The sequence below is a fragment of the Phodopus roborovskii genome, unplaced genomic scaffold (assembly GCF_943737965.1).
Source record: "Phodopus roborovskii unplaced genomic scaffold, PHOROB, whole genome shotgun sequence".
Lineage (NCBI taxonomy): Eukaryota > Metazoa > Chordata > Mammalia > Rodentia > Cricetidae > Phodopus > Phodopus roborovskii.
Genome location: NW_026126549.1, coordinates 27,916,946 through 27,941,320, shown reverse-complemented (window position 1 = coordinate 27,941,320; position 24,375 = coordinate 27,916,946). Strand labels below are relative to the sequence as shown.

The 24,375-nt window shown below is 39.7% G+C and overlaps 1 protein-coding gene across 14 annotated transcripts in view; it reads right to left on the bottom strand.

Annotated features, from left to right (window-relative positions):
* Tcf4 (transcription factor 4) overlaps positions 1–24,375 on the bottom strand; it is a 332,791-nt gene that overhangs the window by 137,134 nt on the left and 171,282 nt on the right. For 11 of the 14 annotated variants that reach the window (XM_051200994.1, XM_051200981.1, XM_051200980.1 and 8 more), the window contains one exon: positions 24,239–24,300. In XM_051200994.1, coding sequence (XP_051056951.1) covers positions 24,239–24,300 — 62 coding nt within the window. Of the gene's footprint in view, positions 1–21,854; positions 21,914–22,847; positions 22,963–24,238; positions 24,301–24,375 lie in introns of those variants that run through there. The other 3 variants (XM_051200991.1, XM_051200990.1, XM_051200992.1) reach the window with 3 other exon arrangements.

Genomic DNA, 24,375 nt, shown 5'->3' with positions numbered 1-24,375 from the left:
CTGTATCATATGCTCATTTAGTTTGTTTATATTCTTCAAGTTATAGCACCTGTCACATCTGGCCAGATAATGTAAATGTAAAGTTGAGTGCTGTATAGGATGAACTGCCAAGAATAACAGACAAAAAAATATGGGAATAAAGCTTTCAAAAAAGAAAAAAAAAGTTTGGAAACACTTAAGTTGAAATCTAATTCATGGCAAAAGAAATGAAAATATCTTGCATTGATGATAAAATGTAAACTCTTCAAATTTGTTTTTACAACTTTTAAATAGTTTATTACATATCTTTGAGATATAGTCAAAGAATTTGTATTTCAAAATCAGAGACAGGCAGATCTCTATGAGTTTGAGGCCAGTCTGGTCTATAGAGTATGTTCCAGGCCAACAAGGCTACATACAGAGACCTTGTCTCAAAACCAATAAACAAATGCCAATACATGGCAGACTGATAAATCCACAATTGCTTTCTTTCAGAAATTCAAATCCAACTGACACACAATAGGTAAGACATTGTTTCAAATAAAGTATATAGACTTTGCACTCTTTTCAATTACATACGGCTAATGTCTAAACGAATGTATTAAAACAAAAGTATAGTTGTACTACCACTGTGACACTTTGTTAGAACTTAAAATATTAAAAGTCTTTTAATAACACCTGGTCTACACAGACATTTGAAATACTATTTAGAAGTATATAGATGGGCAAGATGGCTCAGCCAGTAAAAGATACTTGTTGCAAGAACTGATGATCCAAATTCTAAGGCCAGGACCTACACAGTGAAAGGTAAGCAATCCTACTTGCAAGCTCTCCCCTAACTCCCATATACATGCATCTAAGCACACATACACATAAACAAAAAAGTAAACAAACAAATATTATGAAAGCATACAGAAATTAATAACAATGGTAGTTGTAAATAAGAAAGACTTTGGGGTATTGCCAAAGCAATATCAAATGGAAAAAATATGCTTTTTTAAATAGAGAGGATGTGTATATTACATATATTAATATATATAAGAATAAAATTAAATGAACTAGACATGCGATATAAAAGCTAGGAAAAAGGTAAGGATAAATATAAAGAATTAATAGGAAAAAAAAGAATTAATAGGATTTCAAAACAACTTAAACAAAATGTAGATCATGAATAATATCAAACAAAGTTTCTTCAAAATGCCCAAAGACAATAGATAAAACTGTGGCAAGTGTGAAAGAAAAAACCCAGAAAGAGAAAATGCATCAATACTACACAAAACAGAGCTATATCAAAATCTTAGACATACTAGGAATCTTCAATATAAATGAGTAGCATGCATTATTTTGTGTAGATAATTATGAGTCTAAAATGGGCATTTTGTAGTAAGATACAAATTTGGTTTGAACACACAAATTAATCCTAAGAAGTGATGACCCTAGGGAAGTTGTCCTAAGCTACAAGCAGACAGGAAACAAGTTAATGATGAATCATTGGACGGAAGTGCTCAAGCCAGCAAAAGGGAAGCATGATGTCCAGTCCATTGTTCTAGTTATGTATTACAGGACTTCAAAAGTGTAGCATCAAAATAACATGGAAATATACTACATGTGACAATACCATCAATATGTGACCATGATTTCTCCCCTAGAAAGTCTCGAACAAACAACAGCAAAAACAAAACCCAGAAGCTGGAAAATCTATGTAGTAATATCTGCAAGACCACACACTGAAAAATAATGACTTCCTCTATATCGGCTTACTGATTAAAAATAGAAATAGAAAAATATTTCTGTTTAGAAAAAAAAACAAACACCTAAGAATAAAACTAACAAGAGGCCCCCCAAAATATTTATATACAGTCAGTTTTCATAGCCTAGGAAGGTATTTTTCTCAATAGAAATGCTCTAAAGTAAATGAAATTATTTCCAAATTAATCTACAAAGCATTTATCTCATGCACTCAATGTATATAAATTCATGTACTTATCAGAAAGTATGTTGCCAAGAAATTTTTAAAAGTATGTGTGTGAACATGTGTGTACAAGTTCATGTGTGCATGCATGTGTATGCACATGTATGTAAATGCCAGTGCATGCCAGGGGTCAACATCGGGTATCTTCTTCAATCATTCTCTACCTCTTTATCTGAGACAGAATCTCTTGTTGAGCCTGAAACTCACCTACTTATCTAAGCTAGCTACCCAGCAAGCTCTAGAGATCACCCTGTCTCTACCCAGAGCTAGGCCTACAGGGGCAGGGTACCCTGTCATACTTTAATATGCTATATTCTTTTCATATTTTCTTTTAATACAAAATCAGGTTTTGAAAGCTTCAAATATCCAGAAAGCCTATTTTCTCAGCTAGAATGTAGAGAGACAAATTAATGTTATAAAGAGTTATGAGCTGGACCAAACTGAAAAGTTTCAGTAAGAATACCTGATCTATAGGTTTTGTAAGAGTGAACTATTCAGTTGCAGGCCACGACTGTCCACCTGAACTCAAAGACATATTTCTGCCTAGCTATCCAGCTGTTGGTTCTACAATAATAGCCAAAGCTTATTGGATACACTCCACAACTTAATATATGCCAGTGTCTTTCATTCATGATATTTTTAAGATTTGCATAAAACCTCCCCTAAAGAAGAAAGATTACTTACTGCTTGAGAAGGTACTCTGATAAGTGTCTTCATTGTTACTCTTTATAAAATTCTATACATAGAGGAGAGCTGTCAATACCTACAAAATTTGCACAAGCAGAAGGCTGAGGTTCTGAAAGCAACGTGTCACTTCTTCCTGGCCTTTAGTTGATTTGGTGGTGCTGAGGACCACATGAGAGGTCACGTGTATCTCCTGTGCCCAGTGCATACTTTTTGCCCGACTTTTATACAAATGTGAGACAGACAAAAGAGAATGGTGGCTTACCCAGCATATGCAAACATCTCTGTCTTTGCACACAACACACTCTACTAGTGATTACCAGCTTTTGAAAATGTTTTTTAGCTCAGAAGAGGATTTAAGCCTCAAGGTTGTGGGTTTGAGTCTCAGCACCAAACAAAAGTTTAAAAATGAAACTTTGAAACAAACTACAGTGATACAATTTGTAATTCCAGTATGCAACAGACTAAAGCAGAGGTTATATCTTCCAGGCCTTATCCCTTTAAACAAAGAATTGAATGCTGGCAAATCATGACTTAAATTTATAACTATTTTAACTGAAATTTAACAAATGAATTTTCAAGTGTGAATATGTAATGAATCTTAGTCTGTGCACATTAAAGAGTCTAAAGTTTTGCTTTCAAGAAAATGGTAAAATCAAAACTCACTTTGAAAAAGCAGGAAGGCTGGGATCTGAGGAAAGGGTCCACACATCATTCGGCCTCTGTACCATTAGCTAGGTAGACATTATTTATAGTAAACTGGGTACCGGCATGAACAACAACCTCTGAGCTTATTGCTTGTCATTCTTCACAGACTTAACCAGGAAAAGGAAAAGAACCTAATGTCATCACTATAGCATAAAGCACCCTGCATAATAAACCATGAGGGACAAGTCCAGCTCCTGGGCAATCTAACAGTGCATTGGGAAGAAAGCATGGAACACTCTGGAGCCTCATGCCAAGGGAGCCTGCCCTGTGCTCATCTACATGTGAAAGTGTGCAGCTCAGAGATGGAAAGGAAGAAGCATGGAGTGGGTGTTTCATGCTCAATCCTGTTTTCATTACTTTGAATTGCTTGTCCATTACACGTGGAGTTCAAAGGTAAGGATGCCAAAAATGACTATCAGGCTGCACAGGTTCTAACTGGGCCCAGAGTAAACGTGGGACCCCTGACTTAACTAGGCCTCCTCTGTCTGTTCATGCATGGTATGTAGAGTTGGGTGAGATTGATTTCTAAGTATTAACAAACTCTAAAGAGAGTGAAAAAGAAACAAACTCCAAGGAACTCACTGGCAACACCAACTAGTTGTTAATTAGGAGAGAACAGTTTCAGTTCAGAAAGTGGCAAAGACCTTCTGTAAAGGAAGACACCTGGCATTTCTGATTCAGGAAAACACAAATAATCCTCCTAGGACAGATGATACAAGCCTGGCACTGAAACTCACAGCCTCAATTTTAGAACATTCCTCATATCACGTCAGCACACCTCTTTCTTCCAATGAGTATTCTAGGAAGGCGAGCTGTATAAGCATTGTCTTCCTGGTACAGCTCTGATCTTTCACATGATTGAAAGGAAGGGCCAGGCAGGGCTGTAGTGAGCCCCTCACCTCCACCCTCAGTAAGAGGGCCACTGGCCTTTTCTCAGTAACAACAGAACGTCTTATTTACTCACGTCAAAACTGTACTTTGTCAAACCCAAGGGGCCACTGAATGTAAGGGGCATCATCCTTACCTATTTATCACCAAGACAACGAAAGTCACCAATTAAATTGACACATCATAAATTTCTAAGGTGCTGAAAGGCTAGAGCAGCCCTTCAGAATCAACTGAATATGACCACATTCAGCTCTGGTACCCAGCTTTCCCATTGTTCCACACAAATGTATCTGCCAAGAGCAATGCTAACCCACTGAATCCCATGCCCTACTTAACCAATCATCTCTCTCTACTCTGACGACAGCCATATAGCACCGAGAAAAAGAAACATTATTTATACTACAAGAAATTAAATTTATAGGTCTCAAAATTTTTAGTATTCATACAATGCCCTTAAGGGCAGAATTTCTGCCTCTTGTGTAGTACTCTGAGAGTATATGCTGTGAATCATGGCTAAAAGTACCCTTAATCCTCATTATCTATCAGATAGATGCTCACAGTACTTGGAGGGGATCCTATAAATCATTGTACTGGTATGTTTCTGTCTACTTAACACAAACTAGTATTTCCTTGGGATAGAGAACCTCAATTGAGAAATCCCCTCTATTAGACTGGCCTGTGTGCAGGTCTGTGATGCATTTTCTTACTTAATGATTAGTGGGAGAATAAGGCCCTGCCCCTTGTTGGTGGTGCCACTCATTAGGCAGGTGGTCCTAGATTATATAAGGAAGTAGGCTGGGCAAGCCATGGAGAGCAAGCCTATCAGCAGCATTCCTCCATGGTCCCCACTCTGTTCTTGTGCTGGGTTAACTGTCCTGATCCCCATACAATGATGGATTGTGATCAGGAAGTGTCAGCTAAATAAATCCTTTTCTTCCCAAATTGTTTCTGGCCGTGATATTTACCATGGTGACAGACAGAAAACTAGAACAGTGGCCCAGCTAAGTCTTTGAGGAAGTAGAAATAGAGCCTTTAAAATGTGCTACTTAACTCAGGTCACAAGAGGGTCTTACCTGAACCCATCCTAGGAGCTGATGGGGTCTAAACACTGTCCTCAAGTAGAGCACAGAAACCTAAAAGCAACAATCTGGAAAACAGATCTTTCCTGTCTCATGTGGTTTAAAGTTTATCCTTCTCTACAAGTAGCCTGAAACAAGATCCCATCTATGTAATATTAGAGTACATAATTCAAGCAAGAATCTCCCAGACCTTCAATGACAAGGTTTGTTAAATTGTGAATAATTAATCAGGACTATGAGAAACAAAAATAGAACAAAATTAATGTACCAGGTATCGACTGCAATAGAATATTTTCCTCTTGTTACACCTAAGATGGCACTCAATCATTTTCCAGTGTAGTAAATTTCTACAGACCTAAAGGCAAAGGTGACTCGAACCAAACCAAACTATTCCTCCATGTTGAACAAATGCTAGTAGATGCTTGAATAAATTAGCTTCATTCAAAGATGCTATGACAAAGCAGAAATTATAGTATTCAAATTCCTAACCTGAGATTTGTACAATAATTTCACATATTTCCCTATTAAAAAAAAAAAATCCATCCTAACCTGGCAGTGGTGGTGCATACCTTAAACCCCAGCACTCAGGAGGCAGAGGAAGGCAGACTTTTGTGAGTTTGAGGCCAATCTGGTTTATAGAGCTAGTTCCAGGATAGCCAGAACTGCACAAAGAAACCCTATCTCAAGAAAACTTAAAAAAAAAAAAAATCCAGCCTGATGTCTCTGGTTCACAGGACAATGTCCTAAGGGAGGTTTATGATGTTAGTCCAAGTGTGTAAGATATCTTATGAAAGCCACAAACTGCAAGCTCAGAGATGTACTGGAATCTTCTCCCAAAAGCACAGTGTTGGGTCAGGGTGGGAAAAAAAACAAAAACAAACAAACAAAAAGCAAACAAAACCAACCTTCTTCCCCAATCATACAATGCTAAGCATCATTACTATTCCCCAAGTTGGATCTGTCACTTAGACCTTCAACGACGCTAATGTGATCCCAGGATGCAGATCCGGTCCTGCTTCTCTGCAATGCCCCATACAATACTGGGTTGACCCATTCTAGCACTTCATTGATTCAGATCGACAGAAACACCCCTGACCAATCACTGCTGAGAAAACGTACTCTCTATGACTCCGATTCATACAGGATGTCTGCCTTCCTCCACCAAAACAGACCTCTACTCATCTTCAAAAGAGTTCACTTTGCTAATATACCCCAATGCAAAATGGTCAGTTGATCAATATCCTTTCCAAGGTTGTCTACGACTCTGCTTTTGAATCTGGAGGCTGGGAGGCAGGGCCCTCCTGCCAGGGCTTCAAGAGCTCTGCAGAGGTCTGCTGTGTTCAGTCAAACCAAAGAGGAGAAAAAAATGGCCCTCTGACAAAGGACAGCTGTCAATCAGATGGTGTGTTCACACATGGTAGTCCAAAGAACAGTGACAGAGGTGGCAAGTGTTTGGCTAATCAGCATGCCATGAAATCACAGCCCTTCCCAGTGCTCACACCAACACACAAGGTGAAAGCATGTGTGGGTTTCCAGTACCCAGGCTCCCAGGCAGGCTCCCTTCCTGCCCTCTCTCTGCTGGTCTCAGTCTCTGCTCAGTGCATTAGAAAGGCCAAGGCCAATGGAATATTGCTAGAAACAAATCTGGGACCGAAAAGAAAGAAAACAGAAGGGAAAGCTGCTGCCACAAAAGAAGCCGCGAAGAGACTACAAGTGACACAGTCTTCTATTCGGAGGTGCTTCACAGTGTCACTAAGGGATGACTTATTAGCTAAAGACAGCTAGAGATGTTGGTAGAAAATCAGATCCAAAGTCACATGCTGCCTCTCTGCCCCACCCCCACAAACACACACACACAACCCCCTCCATCTTGCCATTTCCTATTCTTGCCACCAGTGGGCACTTTGGGGATACTTAATGGGTGAGCAGGCTGAAGATTTGAGTTTCCAGAAGTGAAAAACCCTGCCAAAGGGTGGTTTGGGATGGAGTGAATCAGAAAATAGAAAAGAAGGAAGAAACCCAGCAAGCAGTACAAAAGAAAAGTGAAATGTCAAGATCCCTTATTTGTTTTCTTTAGTAGTGAGTGATCTCATACACTCCATGACCACCGATCACATGAAATCTGACACAGTATGGGGTTACACACCTGCAATCCAGCACTGATGGATCACAAGTTCAAAGTCATCCTCCCTACACAGCCAGCTCAAGGGCAGCCTGCATACTTTTACAATGATGACAAAATATCCTGTCTGCTCTCCCTGTTGGATTCTAAATAAGCAAAAGAAAGGAAGCAGAGGAAACAGGAAGAAAAACAGAGGAAGAGTAACTGTAGACAAAGTTAATACGTAGCTATCCACTTACAGTTTGGGAGCCTAAACAAAAGAATGTCTACAGGACCAAAGCAATGGAGGGCAAAGACAGTCTGAGCAACATTGTTTGTTGCCCAGGCTTCAGAAAGTATACATGGCTACTGCCACCCAGCACACTGAGGGAAAACAAAGACTGCCTTTCTCTGAGTAAAATCTAAGAACCCATTCAGTCTTACAAGTGCAGTGACAGGAGAGAGCCTGAGACTGGCGGCCAGTCCCCCACACCAGCACCTAAAATCATGAGTCAAACCAAACCCTTCAAGACCTCCTACTAGCTGCCAGGTACCTGGAGAGGCACACTGGGTCCCCACCCAGGGAATTCCCATGATAATGAGCCCTGTTACCAGAATACAGGCCCATCGGCTGAGCTACTAAGGGCTTACATACATACTCCTATTTTCTCCTAAGCCCTGCTCATTTACTCAGTCACTGTTGAATCCTGAAAGCTGCTAACATCTTTGTCACCCAGAGCATCTTAAAATCCTTGCTACCAACTAACACTAAATAAAACAGACACCTTTTGATGAAGACTTACTTCTACCTAGAATCTTCCATTAGCATAAGTAGCCAATAAACACAACCACTACAACATTTTAGTCAAATGTTATTTTATTTTGACATAGTGATACATACACACAATCCCAGAACTCAGGAGGCAAAGGTGGGTACATCAGGTGTTCAAGGCTAGCCTGGACTACATATTGAAACATATTGAAAATATTAATAAGTAGGGGCTGGAGAGATGGCTCAGCAATTAAGAACACTGACTTCTCTTCCAGAGGATCCAGGTTCAATTCCCAGCACCCACATGGCAGCTAACAACTGTCTGTAACTCCAAGATCTGACACCCCTACACAGATATACATACAAGCAAAACACTGGTGCAAATAAAACAAAAATGAATGATTTTTTCCAAAACATATAACAAGTGCATGCACACTCCCATTGCCATTCTTATCAGGGCTATTTCTAATACTGAGCACTGCATATTTTAGTTATAAAAGCAATACTTAACAAAAATTAAAATACCACAAGAAAATGTTAAGAAACAAGGATTCTGTACCTATAAAAAAGTTGAGGGGCTTGCTTCAGGCAGCTCCAATTCTTCCTGACTATGTTCGTCAATTTGAAAGCCAGGAGGGCTGAACCCCATGCCATTCAGACCCATGGTTTCTTGAGGATTGCTCAAGAAATGGTCTTTTGAGGGGTGTTCCATTTGAGCAGCAAGAGTAGGATCATCACTGACGCTAAGGAGATACAACTGGCTTGCCAACTAGTATATGTCTTCTCAGAATCCTGATTTCCAAATCACACTTTAATGCTGCAGCGGAAAGGGCAAGGAAGCAATCCTTCCAGAAGGGAGGACATAACCCTCAAGGAAAGTCCTGGGTTAGAGAAGTCACAGGGCTGGAGGAAGGTCTGCCTAGCCTTTACAAGTCTAAGTCAAGTTCAGGGTCTCACTGAACCCTGCTGTTATTTTTATCTCTTCCCTCATGCTATGTGTATGCGACACAGGAAAGTGCCGGCTCCAGCTTGTGAGGGACGGTCTATGAATTACATGGATTGAAAATAGTCCACTAAGCCTGCCTGGGCTGGCTTACTTTTTGGTTCAGAGCTGAACAATGGAAGCCTTATCAGCCCCCTAGGGTGCTGAAGACAGTCAGGGCTCTAGTCAGTTCCTCTGAGGCCCGCTGACAACCTATCTCACACATTTGCTTCTTAGTTATTATAAAGCTTTTACATATTTAGGGAGCCTTCCTGGAATGGCTAGAGGCTCCGACACAGTAGTGATAGCTGCACACATGTGCTTTTTATCCAAGTTCACAGTTCCTGGTCACTGGGGGTAAACAGTGTTATCAGTGATTATTATGGATTTAGTCGAGTATATTTTATTCCTGTCATTTATGAGCACTTGTGTTGGCTGGTATTTACAATGTCGGGATTCTGTCACTTTGGCAACCTTCTGAGACAACATTTTTCCAGTGTTACAGTGACATTTCAAAAACTCAGTATTTACAAGCAAACGACACCCTCTGGCTCTGTGACAGAGCAATTCAGTGGTAGCTGAACAAAGGAACACTCATCAAGAAATTTCTCCAGACTGCATTTCCAGCTGCCACTGATTCTGACTTCTTAACCTAGATGGTCCTTTACTCTTAGAAAAAAAAGAGCCCGCCCATCTAGAAAATTTACATATGGTGCTATTGGAATTCTGTCTTATGTGGTCAATATGGGTAAGATCTCTTGTATATTGCTAAGCAAATCTAACATCTCTGGGCTTTGTATTCTACTTGCTACAAAGTGGGTTTGGCCACTAGCTATTTAAGTCTTTTCTGACTAACATTCTATCTTCAAGAACTTCAAAAGAAAAAGAAAAGAAAAAAAAAATCAAAAAACAAAGACTAAATTTGTCATCATCGTTAGTTTCTTCATGCCCTTCTTCAACATCATAATCATGAAGAAGAAACATGAAGAGGCAAATCAAGGTCTATTCAATTCACCCTTTTCTTCCTTGTTCTCTCCATCTCCTATTAAGCAAGATGAAACAAGGAAAACCATAAAGCACAAAGCATAGGAGACAAGATGCAGCTAGTACTGGGCTTCTCCCTTTAGCCTCAAGACCTTTTCTGCTTTCAAGAGGACTGTGGTTTTATTCAGTTCTTCCAAGGATTCATCAGGGAGTTAGCACCAAGGAGAAATGGCAGCATGGGAAATGTGCACCACGTTACTTCAATTTGTGCCTATAAGAAACACTAGAAAGCTGCTAACTTCTTGTTCTTGTAATAGTCTATAGAGCTGAGCCTCAGATACTCCTTAGGGATTCTCTGTCAATCATTATTGGCAAAGAGAGGGGTCCTAGAATGGCAGGATGATACATGTGGCCAAGGATGCAGCCAAGTGATCAGTAAAAGGAGAGCTGGAACTTCTATAAGAAGACATCTCTGGCCCTGATGTCAGTGGTGGGGAATGCCTTTAAACCCAGCACTCAGGAGGCACAGGTAGATGACTCTCTGTCAGTTCAAGGCCAGCCTGGTCTACAGAGCAAATTCCAGGACATTCCAGGACAGCCACAGCTACACAGAGGAACCCTGTCTCCAAAAAAAGAAAAAAAAAAAAAAAAAAAAAAAAAAAAGGAAAATGAAGAAGACATCTCTGAAAGTTCTCCTAACTTTATCCAAGGCTAAAGAAATAATAGAGAGTAGACAGCAAATCTAACACAGTGATTAATTCCATTTCTGCTTATTATTAATGAGAAAAAGCTGTCTGAGTCTTGGTTCTTGCATCAATAATGAGATTAAAAACAGTCCTCATCCTAAAGGGTTAATGATCTAATTAACAAAGGTATTTCAATATGGAACGTGCACTTGCATGCAATCACTGCTATGGTTGGCTCAGGTATTCATTTACCCATCCATGTATTAAGTGCTGAGATAGAGGTAGTAAGAGTGGGCTTTGCTGGCCACTGGCTGCAGAGTGTAAAAGCTATTAGAAAACCAAAACAGAACATGGCTCTAACATCAAACGGCCTGAGAAAACAATGGCTGAGTGGAAACTTGAGCAAAGGATTTGAGTTATCTGATTAAATGGCTATAATATGAGAACAAAGAGACATGAAATAAAAACTACCTTAGAGGATAGAGGGACGCTGGTAAAGAGAGGGGACCAGTAAGAACATGAAGCAGTTTTGTGCAGTAGCACTTGACAGTGAGTGGTGCATAAGTACAAGGCCAGAAGCTGAGAATGGACCTAGGTGACCAAAAGTTCTCATCCACTAGAGTTAGGGCTGAGGCCACAGAGGAAGGCTGAGCAAAGCCAGTGGTTCCAGTAGCGAGTGGGGTTGCAGAGGAGCAAGAGTCTCTGGAACCTTAGAAGCAGAAATGACCTGATCTGAAAACTGATGGGGGAGATGAGCCAGTCACAGATGGGGGAGGGGTTGGAGGCTACTGGTGATTAAGCCAATGGACACAGATGGATCAATCCCAAGGGGAAACAACAATGGAATTCAAATTTAATACCACCAATGAATTTCTACTTTTCTGATAATATGCATGTAGGTTCCAGATTGAAATTTTGCAGAATAGTGAGGAGACAATGAGATGCAAATCTGCTTTTTGATGAAGTCAGAGTGTAAAGTTCAAGAATTAGAATGTGTGTGTTATCTGCTGAAGTATGACACAAGTTCTCTAGAAATAAATAATAGGTTGATTCTTCCTCAAAATAAAGAAACCCCCTCCCAATGGCTATGCTGATTCCATTTTCAAAATATTTCCAAGACTCTTGTCCTTAAAACAAATTCAGGCAAGATTTTACTTGGTATCTGCTGGAAAGGCAGGAAGGCACAGGTCTACAACAGTGACTTCTTGGCAAAATGGCTGAGATTCCAAAAGACTCCTTGAGGAACGTTCTCACAAGGATGGCAGATATTGACATTTGGCTTTGCCATATGTGACTGTCCACAGCAAATCTTTTACCAAAGGTGATGTCATGCCATACTACTTACACTGCCTGTACATGAAAGTTCCAAGTTACAGACTTTACCAGGCAGACTTCATAGCTCAAAAGAAATCCTTTAGACATTTTTATAGGAGGAAATCACGGCCGTGGGTAGAATACTTGGTGTAGCCTAAGTTTAGTCACACGGCTATCAATTGTTTTTGAAAAACTTGTTTAAATTCATAATGCATTTTCACTGAAAACAAAACAACAACAACAAAAAGAAACTTCTCTATGATATTTGTCTCTAAGATCTTGAATTCTAACTCCAGGAAGTTTGGTTTGCCAACTAGAGCCAACTACCTTTTATTACCGTAAATTTCTGTGTCCCTTAAGAGAATGAAGATTGCACACAACTCTCACAGTATTAGGTAATCCCAACGACAACCAAATGAAGAATCGTTTTAATCAATCTTCCTACTGGAAAAGAAAATTATTTAAATGTGCAACTATGCATAGTTGTGGCTGGTTGTCAATATTTGATTTTCTACCTTCTGTCATATTGCTCTTGGAAAGCATCTACTTTCCAATTACATTCATGAATCTATTACCTAAGTCCATGCTTTCCTTGGAGACAGAATGCACCTCCCATTTCATTAGTCCATTCACTTATAGTCCTTTGGGGTAGCACAAAAAAGTTCTTGTTAGGATACTGTACTATAAAATGTTCCAGCTCTTCTTTTATGGTATATATTATTTCAATGTGGTTGGCATCTTGTCTTTGGATTTCCTTATCTGTGAGAGTTTGAGGCAAATTTCTAAACTTCTCTTCTTGATTAACTCACCATAATATTAGAAAGATCCACTGACAAGAAGACCTAGAGAGACACTCTGTATACATTAAGTGGCTAGTTGGCAAGAGTAAATAAAGTATGTGGGTTTTTTTAAATCACAAAATATTCTTTTAATCTTTGTTTTGCTATTTTATGCAATATATCACAATAACTCATCCAAATTTATTCTAAAGAATTCTAGACTTCTCCAAGACAGTTTAAAAAGACAACAACAAATGAACAAAAACCTTATAAAACTAGACAGCAAAGGAAGCAAGGCATAACTTCTACCCTCTAATGACAACAGTACTGATCACCCATCACACTGCTGCACATAAAATGTTTTATTTTCATTCTTTAAACATGTTGTGCCTTCATACAATGCATCTTTGTCATATATAGCCTTCAGTCTTCCTCTCCCACTCCCGTAGGCCGTTGAATCGCATCTCCCCCAACACTGTGTCCTTTTTGATATTTATATTTTTACTCACCCAGTCCAATTAGTACTGTCCCTATTGGCATTGGTGTGGTGGTCATTTAGTAGGGAATGAAGCAGCCATACAGCCAAAGAAAAGTGTCAGTTCCTCATTTGTATAAAGATTAAATTGTCGACACTCATTATTGACCCAGCCAGTATTAATGCAAGATATTTAATCCACACATGTAGGCTTGGTATGACCAACTAACTCATCTGACCATAAGATAACATCCTGCCTCTTCTGTGAAGATCTCGCAGATCATAAAAATGTAATCCAATAGCAACTCCCTGAATTGCTTAACTGGAGCAACTTAACTCATTTGATCATCAGAATATATAGTGCTGTTTTGTGAAGACCTCACAGATCTCACAGCAGCTTGTAGACCAGTGGTGCTCAACCAATGCCTTGTGATTCCCTCAATGACTAAATGATCCTTCCTCAGGGGTCACCTAAGACCATGGAAAACGCAGATATTTACGTTATAATTCCTAACAGTAGCAAAGTTACAGGTATGAAGCAGCAACGAAAACAACTTTATAGTTGAAGGTCACCTCAACATGAAGAACTTCATTAAGAGTCACAGCAGGGCTGGAGAGTTGGCTCAGTGGTGAAGAGCACTGATTGCTTTTTCAGGGGACCCAGCACCCTCATAGAGACATACATGCAGGCAAAACACAGAAAATGCACATAGTGCACGAAAATTCACATAAAAAGGGGATCACAGCATGAGGAAGTTTGAGAACCATTGCTAAAGAAAGTCTCAAACAATTCCTATGATGAATGGCAAGTGGGATCCTGTGGATAACCTTTAGATTTACTCAAAGATGGACAACTTCCCTTGTACTTGATCATCCTTTATTTGTGGAAGAAAAATCTCAATACTGTCTTCATATTCCTTACTTGTGATTCTTGTTTTATATATTGAGATGAGGGGGAAAGTTAAACAAAAATGAGAAGAGAGCAAGTATCTTATCATTAAAGCCTGAGAAATACCAGCTCCTTAGCTAAAAAAGAATAACATACTTGGTGATTTGTAATATATGTATAAAATGAACTCCCTGGGTCTCTGGGGGTCTGCAATATGATCTTTACAAAAAGTAGCTTGCCAATTTAATTGAGGTAGGAGTTATTTAATTTTTTTACAGGTATAGTTTTCAATAAAACTACATATGCCTATAATACTGCTATGGCAGATGTGTCTCGATTATTAGAGGTGGGCTCAAGGGAATATATACAATGGATCTTGCAATCTGTAAGCAGCTGTTGGGGGTGTGTGACAGGGATGGGCATCATACCACACATAACATGTTCTTTAAGTGAAGCAATGTTTGGTTCTTTTACTGTGGGTGTATTACAGAGATGAAATTTAATAACTAAGTATATATAATACCAATAAAACTGAAAAGATTCAGTGGCCTGCTGTTCATTATGGTGGCACAAATAAGCCTGGACTATTCTGCATGCATGCACAGTCAAACCCCCAACATACAAGGACCCCGCGTATAGCACTCTGGAGAGGGTCATTGCTGGAAAACCACACCGTTACTTCTTACTTAAGTTATAACATTGACCCTCTGTTGTGTCAAATGCACATAAGCATGCCTTTATGGTGAGCTGAAAATAGGAGAATATATTCTATTCAAGTCACAAAAATCCTTTCACTGAAAGAGAACTTCCAAACAGAGGGAGGCAGTAGAAATGAGGACCACCGTAGGGAAGTCACTAGATACCATGACTGATAACAGTTACATTCAAGGAGATCTGGTGAATTGCCAGAATAAAGTCTCATTCTCGCCCAAATATGACTTCTCCCATTATTAAATAGGAGGACAGCCAGACACAAATCAGTGCAATGTTCTGAGAAAAGCAGTGTGTGTGTTAACAGCAGCATTGGAGCCAATACAGCTCAACAGCCCTTCTTTCTGGGATGCTGTACTAAGATCTACTTCCAACAGATAATCCTCAGACCACTGTGGGCAGGTGGCCATATTTCAGGGCACCCCCTTTGGTGTATGGATGAGTAAGGCCACAGAACCAAACCCACATGCGTGTGAAAATTGAACAAAATCTGTCCAAAAGAAGGAGCATGTCAATTCTAGGCAGGTTACTGAAATAAGTCCCAATAGTAAATTCGGTAACTCTTAAAGGATTTCTTTCAGGTGAGGGGTTAATTCTTATCTTCTGCTGTTAAGGACATTTTAATCTTGAGTTTCGCTTTAAGAAGTTCAAGTAAACATTCCCTTGATAATGGAATGTTTTTGTACATGAGTTCAGACACAAGAATATAGATTCAGGCCACATCACATGTGAGGGTTATCCTGATTCTGAACTGTGAGAACTTATAAAGAAAACAAAACAAAACTCTAGGGCTATCTTCACTTCTACAGAACACAAAGATCTATGTCTGGGTGGAACTTTCTTGGGCACACTGCAGAATTATATCAATATTTTATGACTGATTTTCCTTTCTGTATATACAATAGAAATACAAAATGAACAATTATAGCTCTGTTTTCTAGAAATTATCAAAAACCCCTAGTGCTTTTACATAAGAAAAGGGAATGTAATGCCAAATCTTCATGAATTTACAATCTGGACACTAAACGTTTAACTATAGTAGTCTCACATCATCTCCAAACACATTTGATGGCTTTGTCTATGCTCATTCTGAACTGTGTAAGACTGTCCTATATTCTACTTGTGTCTTGTTATTGAATATACTGCATAAGTAGGTTAAATGTCATCCTTAGGAAATGATGGAGTCACATTCTAGCCCACTAAAGCTTTTGTTTAGGAATTTTACCTTGCACTGTTGTGGTGTTTGGAGGACAATAACTTGATTTGCTATGAATCCAACTGTGTCATAGAAAACCTTATTCTGTCAGCACCATGTGACAACCAAGGCCAACAGAGAGTCTGTATATTTTAAAGGAAGTGTTTGTGCCTTTGCTAAAATATGAATTGGCATATTCTACCCCAGCTTTTCACAGGAAGCCCTCATTGATTTTGAGGAAATTGCACATGCTAAGACTGAGAATGTTACTAACTAGATTATTGATACAATATGTTTTCCCCCCCAATGCAGGGCAGTTGGGAATAGCAGTTGGGACACACCCTAGTCCTCACTGCCAATCTGAAAAGATATGAGCAAGGATGTTCTGTCATGAACACTGTACTAATCCAGACTTTCTCTGAGACCATGAAACCCACAGAGCATATTTTTCCTAGATAAGACTTAATGCATACCTTAGGACTTAGAACCCCACTCATCGCCTTGGGTAATGGGGGAAAGGTTCTTGTCTTTGAAACCAGATGTGCTACAGTTAGAAACACGTCTTTGACACTTAACTCAGAGTGATCTGGAATACGCCTGCTCCATTAATTTGGATTCTATTTCTTAGGCCATTAAATGGGAGTAATTAAAAGTCACTCTAGAGGTTTATATTCGCACCTAATATTAGTTTCCAGCATTCCTAGAGTCTGACACAAACTGCCTTGCAGAAATGGACACATTTTGACTTAATTCTCCAACCATGTCTGGATTGATCAAGGAGGGGATTATTTCCAGTATCTTGCTGAAAACCCAATACAGAAGATCAGCATGGTGAGATTTGAGAGAAATGGCAGGACTTCTTGCATGGTTGATCTAACAGCTATGGAAGCAAGACATTTGTTTTAAAAGCACTAAATTTCAGCTAAAGAAAACTAGAGTTCCTCTCGCAAAGACATATGTCCCTGGTTATTTCTGCCTCTTGCAATTAGGCCTTTTCTGATCAGCTTCCTGAGTCATAGCTGTTTGTCATCAATAGACTATATGAGATTGGAAAAATGCTTTACTGCAACCAGCAGTCCACAGGTAAGGGACGTATTAAAAATCAAGGAGCACTGGCATTACATCATTAACCATATGGAACATGAAAAGTGTTTCATTTAAAGAAAAAAAGTGAACAATGGAAGGAAGCTCCTCCCTAGGGAAGATTGCCAGCTACACATGTAAAATTCTTGTTGTTGTTATTGTTGATGAATCATCAGTTTGAGTGCTGGGAAGGTGGTACAATAGGTAAAGGGCTACCCAAGCATGAGAACCTGAGTTTGGATCTCTCTCTCTCTCTCTCTCTCTCTCACACACACACACACACACACACACACACACACACACGCACGCACGCACGCACACACACACGCACACACACACACGCACACATCAGGGTGTGGCAGAGTGTACACTGGTAATCCCAGGGATGGGGGATGTGGAAATAGGCAGATTCTAGCAGCTCATTGGTCAGCTACCCTAACAGAAATAGTGGGTTCCAGGTTTAGTGAGAGACCCTATTTCCAAAACAGAGGGAGATAGATAAAGGTACCAGAAGTCAATCTTTGATCACCACACAGGTACCCACAAGTGAGTACACTAGCATAGACACAGGTGCATATACCACACACACAAATCCAGTGACACACATAGGTTTCATCAACACCCACTAAAACCACCTCTGAATAGCTTGTGAAGCAAAAGCGTAGTTACCTTCTACCAAAGGGTCACCACTTGCAAAGCAAAAAACTTTCTTCAAAACAGTAATCTAGGGATTTTGGGGTTAACCAGACGATCTAATGACTACTGCCATTAGTTCTGTGGGATGATGATGACACACGCCATGTCATCCCCAAGATCACCTATCCAGAAATGCCCAGCCTGAATCTCAGTAAGCATTTAGACCTTATTTTCGGTGTATAGACAAACGAGTGATGAACAAATTAAGCAACACCACATGGAAATGAACACACATTTCTAGAAAAGAGGATATTGGAAAGGCAATCACACTGATCTCTCTGAGGCGACCACTAGTCAAACAAACAAAAAGAGAAATTGTTCTAATCTGAAAGAGATGATAAAGAGGTGCAAAAACCAAAAGCCACGTATTGATGCAGCAGTTTCTAGAAACCTATGTAAACATTTTCATGGAGAAAACTGAAGCAATTTGAATATGAATCAAAAAGAAGAAATTATGGATAATTTCTTAAGAGGGCATAACAGTATTTTAGTTAAGACAGGTATGCACCCTAATTTGAAAAGATATATCCTGAAAAAAAAAAAGATTTTCTGAAAATGTTTGTGCTTATAAGTATTATATACACAAACTTATAATAAATTTTAACAACTCTTCATGTTGTAGATATATGGGATTTCAAATTATTAGTTTTACAAATTTTCTGGGTTCGTAAAAGTGTTCCCTATGTGAGATGCAAAATAAAAACCGGAATGTCTATAGTCCTAGCTACTAGGGATGGTGCGGAGATCAACTGAGCCTGGGAGTTTGACACAATCATAGGCAATCACAGATAGAAGAAGTATGGATGATAGACAGACAAACAGAAATGGTAGATAGATGATAGATATGTACATACATACATGCATACCTAAATGCATGAATGTATACATGAAAGAACATGAAAGCGAACACAAATCCTTTAACATCCAGAGAAAGAGAGCAGGGATGAAGGGACTGATTCCCTTTCTCTTACTCCTCAGTACCCAACACATCCCTACAAGGTCAATAGTAGATCCTGATCAGTACAAAGAAGGAAAAGACTCTGCCTTAGGAGTGCTGGGTATCTTTTGAAAGCGGGTTATACATATTAGAACTCACCAGAAGGATAGGCTCTTGCCTACCAACCACTGCTTAGTGACAGTCATGACAGCACACTTAGAGCAAACTTGGACCCTGAAATGTCCAAGGCCATCCCAGTAGAAAGCATCCTGCCCCACCGTTAGATTGGACATCGTCAAGAATCAGATCAGGATTTTGATATCTGGTTCCAATAACACCCCAACCAGAAACACAAAACATTTACCTTCCAGACAGAGGAAAGTCTGCTATACATGTAGAAAAAAATGGCAGAAATTACAAAAATAAATAAATAAATAAATTAAATTAAATAAAAAAAAAAAATCAACAAGCTAGTGAAACCCAGATAGACAGTCTACTCAGAGACCTTTGCAGTCTCTCCAGAATGTGGTGGAAGCTGTGCAAGCATTTCAAGTTAGAAGGAAAGGCTTCCTTTGTATGTTATTTTCTAACTACCACGGGCACGGATAAAGATGCCTACAACACAGTTCACAGACAATGCTGTTCAAACTTCATTCTCTCCAATGTTTACTAACAGTGATGCTGAGAAAACAAATTTGAGGTCTTCTGATTTTTAACCTGCCAGGCACACAATACACAATGAAAGACCAAGCAGACCCACTGGGCCTTTGCTCTCCAGGAGTTTCTGGAGCGCTAGTGGTTAGCCAATATCAAATGAATAAATAATGGGAAATGTACAGAAAAGTCACAAAGGGACAGCAGAGGGCCAGGGTGGTGTAGGACATAGGGACTATTCTCAGAGACAACACAGAGGACCGAGGCTGAACCAAATACAAGCATTCAAACACGCATCCCGTTAAAAAGCAAAATGGGTTTCTGCTCCTCAGAGTGTAAGTATCCATTTTCATGGCAGACTGTAAGTGTTCTGTGTCCTTTTTAACTTATATCTATTTTTGTCCATTTTGAAAAGAGAGAGAAAAACTTTAAAAAAGGATCAAACCTTTAGAATTACATCAGTTGTGATTTTTTTTGCACCTCCCCAATCAAATAATTAAAAGAAAATCTCCATTCTTAAATCTATAATTCATTTCAGAGTCAATGAGATGTCTAGTTTCATTGAATTACAAGCTAAGTTACACAAAGAAATGACTTGTTTCTTTGACAGATTTAAAGCTTCTGAAATTTCGCAAGAATCTGCTTGCTTAATTAAATACAATTTTAAGTTCATTCTACCAGTCTTAATATCTACACATCTAACATTATCAGCACAGTCCTATGTAAGTCGCTTCTCAAGGGAAGCAAGCACAGCTGAGGGTAACATAGGCCTCAACTACTTTGCTAGAGGCAAGGAGGTGTGTGTGGGCTTGGCTTGTCAGTGCAGGAATACTCAGTAGAGATTTCAAAGTATCACTAAGTTTCAGTGTCTCTGAAATGGAGGTCATTTGTAATACAGATCCATGCCTTGAATAATCTAATTAAGGCAAGAAGTCAAAAAACCTTATCAAGGTCAGTAGGAATGACAGACTTTGAAAATGTTATCAGTGTGAGGGTACGTAATTTGACAGAACATTGTCTGAAAGGGTCAAATTTAGCTGCACATTGAGGCACCTGGGGAGTTAGTAAGGCCATTCAGGCCAGTTCCTGAAATACCCATTTGACTGGACTTAGCACTCAGCTTCTCTTTCTCTCTCTCCCTCCCTCCCTCCTTCTCTCTCTCTCTCTCTCTCTCTCTCTCTCTCTCTCTCTCTCTCATAGGCATACACACACACCTCCTAGTCACCACTGCCAAACTTCTATTCAGGGTGAAAATGTCCACACTCAAGATTATCAAGTCTGTCCATCTCATCTTGCATTTAAAAAAAAAAAAAAAAAAAACTAGTAGAATTTTGCAAAATTAAGCCTGCAAATTGATTCTGTTCAGGCACATGAGAAAAGAACGAAAAAAAAAAAAAAATCACCAAAGGCGAGTGAATCTTTTTTCCCCTTCCCCACTTTCTGTTACTTGCAATGTTATACACTAGGAATTAGGCGCTGGCTCTTACAGGATTAATGTTGGGCTAACCTGTGAAAAAGTTTATTTTCACTCATTTGTGTTCTGTCAAACTTTCCATTATAAATTTTATTTTGTCTGCCAGTAAAAGTAATATGAGGTTGTGAGTTGGCAAGAAAAGTTTAAAACTAGGGTGTGATTTCCGTACACCAATTTGATGTAAATTAGTTTCTCTGTATTTTGTGAGAGCCTTGAAAAAGCTACTTCTGTCTACATAATTTCCAAAGTTGCAAAATGCCAGTTATGTGTATTTCTGATAACTTCACATGGAAATATATTGGTGTGATCATTTATATTGCTTCTTATTTTAATGAATCCAAATTAATTGATAATACAGAACCTGATGGCTTTTTATTTTCCTGCTACAATATCATTTTTTTTTGAAAAACATGTCTAATGCTGTTAACATTAAATCTTTAAGAGAAACAAATTCATTGTTTACACACACACACACACACACACACACACTGAATGCTTATATATCACAGTAATGTACTTTTGTAACCCTATACATCTCACAATAATAAGTAAATCCTCCAGGACAGTGGTTCACTACCTGTTGCTTACCACCCCTGTGTTTGTATAGAATGAGCAAAAGCCACTGGGGCTAGACTAAGCATGCTCCCATAGAACCCTTCTCATCCCTCAGGTTCACAGGCTACATTGTTATCATATGAAAAGGCAGCTTTGCAGCTCCTGGGGCCACCCCATCAAAAGGTTTTCTGGCCAGCATCTCACTTACTGGCGAACAGGAGAAAACAAAAGCTTCCCTTCCCGAGAGAGTCACTCACCTTGTTCACAGTGGGGAATCATTTCAGCTGTGATCTGCTATTTAGACTCCAAGACACAGGGATCCTGTCTTTCTTAGGGGTTTGTTTAGCTCAAGTAGTAGACAAGGGTTCAAAGAACAATAAGGCTCAAGAGAAACCGAATCACTGAGAGACAAACTCTGTTCTGCTCTTGTCTCAAATTCCACAGATAGCCGAAAGAAATCCAGACTTGTACATATTCTCATCTTCAGGCCCTATTTCTCCGAGCGGGGAATTCTCAATATTTCCCTTTTATTATCCTTCAGCATCACACTGTTTATAGGTGGACACTGCGGAGACCAGGCTGAGCAAAGGGAGAACCAGTTTTGCAAGCATGAAGCAGAACTAAGAGAGAAAGCTCTCCACAGCTAGGTTCTGAAGGTCTCTCAAGAAAAGCAAGAGCAGTAACATCCCCCAAAATACAAAACAATTTTCCTGAATGTGAACAAGTTCAGGTCCTGAAATGTCAGTTCACACACTCCAGGTAACCACCTCAGTTCCCCCCATGACCCTCGCCACTTCTCACCTTGTGTTTTGGGGAAAAAAAAAAAAAAAAACGGAGGGAGAAGGGACTTCGCACTGCCCGCACACACACACTGACTCCCACGGTCTGGATGATGCTTTTTCCCAAGTTCAGGGCCCTCAGGCTTACTCAGCAGAGGAAATCTCTGTGTCTGTGAGGACCCATGCCAATTCCTATTAGTAAGAAAGGATGCAGGGACTAGGAAGCCTATGCTCTCAATGACCAGCAAAGGGGGCCCAGCAAAAAATAGAGACCTGTGCCATGGCCATCTGCAAAAAGGAAGGATGTTGTTAACTTTCTTCTCCCCAAAACTCTGGCGACCTCTGCCTTGACCCTCAGAAACCAGACCCACAGGAACTGGCTTTTCTGCAGGAATTGAGAGCTTTTACACCAGAGACCCGGCTCTGCAAGGCTGGTTGCCCAGGCTATCTGCCCCGAACATGTGCACTCACATTCCAAAGATGTTTCCGCTGAACTGGAATGGCTGTAAAAGTCTTTCCTGCAGAATTCTTTCCACACAAGCTGCCATGGGCTACACTCCTGCTACAGTCCTCAACCAAGCGCTGTGTGGCTCATCGCAGCAAGAATCTTTTAGATGCAGAGTATGACTGAATTGGCAACTGGGCCAGAGGAGTCAACTTTTAAAATGCAAATGTATACGGCAGGGAGGGGAGAGAAAGCACTCCAGAACCAATCCCCCAGAATTCTACCTTCATGATAGATAAAGGAAACCTTCTCTAATGCCCAGTTACATTGCTGAAGCACACGTGGGTTTACATATTTTTTAAGGGATATAATAAACAGGTTGTTTAAAAAAAAGTGGATTTTTTTTTCTATATTGTTAAAGAAACTAGGAGAGTAAGAGGGATCAAAAGATGAAGTGTCCCTTTTTGGTCTGAAAACGAATGTCTGCTTTCTTTGGGTGAAGAATAAAATGGTATTAAGGAGCATTATTACATTTCAGGGAGAGCTTTTCAAAGCAATTCTGTTCTTTAAAATTACAAATTAAAATATGTATTTTAATCATGACTGGGAATAAGACTAAAATTCAAGAAAAAAAATAATCTATAAAATTGGAATTGTCTTGAGAGAAAGCTCCCACTTTTGTCTACAGACAGTACTTTCAGAAATGGGCTCTCCAGAGAGTTGAAAGTCCACAGACGCAGAGGGCACAGACACACACATATGGGTACAGGAGCATGTGCGCGTGCGTGAGTGCACATACGGGGACACACACACACTACACCTTTGTGTTACACTGGCATTTATTATTTAATTAAAGTATTCTTTTCCTAACCACATACATGCTTCTCTCCAGACGGCTTTGCTGTTAGCCTGATGGCCTTGACTTCTGGCCAAAAACAATCCAGAAACAAGAAGGGACAACAAATCATATTTTCACAGACATTTTTATCTCTCAATCCCACCCTGTTTTCACACAACATTATATAACCCCTAAGAAAACTATAATTTAGAGCAATGCCACCCGAACCCAGCTTCTGACACACTGAGCATTTTCTTAGGCAAGAAACTGTTAAGTTCTTAATTGCGAATAAACTCTTTGGATGGACCACTTTCTCTGACATAGCTGGTTTGCAAACAGTATCTGGGTACCGGCTCATGAAAAACATGCCAGTGGATGGAGTTCTGATTCGGCTGAGCTCTAACGATGTTTGTTAGTTCTGAGCTCTGAGTCGCTTCATGCCTTAAAGACAGTCATCGGAGGCTGTCCACCCTCCTTGCACCTTAGTGTCACAACTGAAAACACATCATAACCATAGCTGCACAACACTCATTTCCTGGGTTAACTCTCAATTCTTCCCCAACCAAGAGTGGCACTTACCTGGTGACAACCCTGTACGTTTTCTCTCCCATAAGATGAGTATGAGCCCCTTTCTGTTTTACCTGCCAAGAGAAACAATAAAACAGTGTAAATCCTGCTTTGCCTTTAGAAAGAACCTCCCCTGCAGGTAACAGATA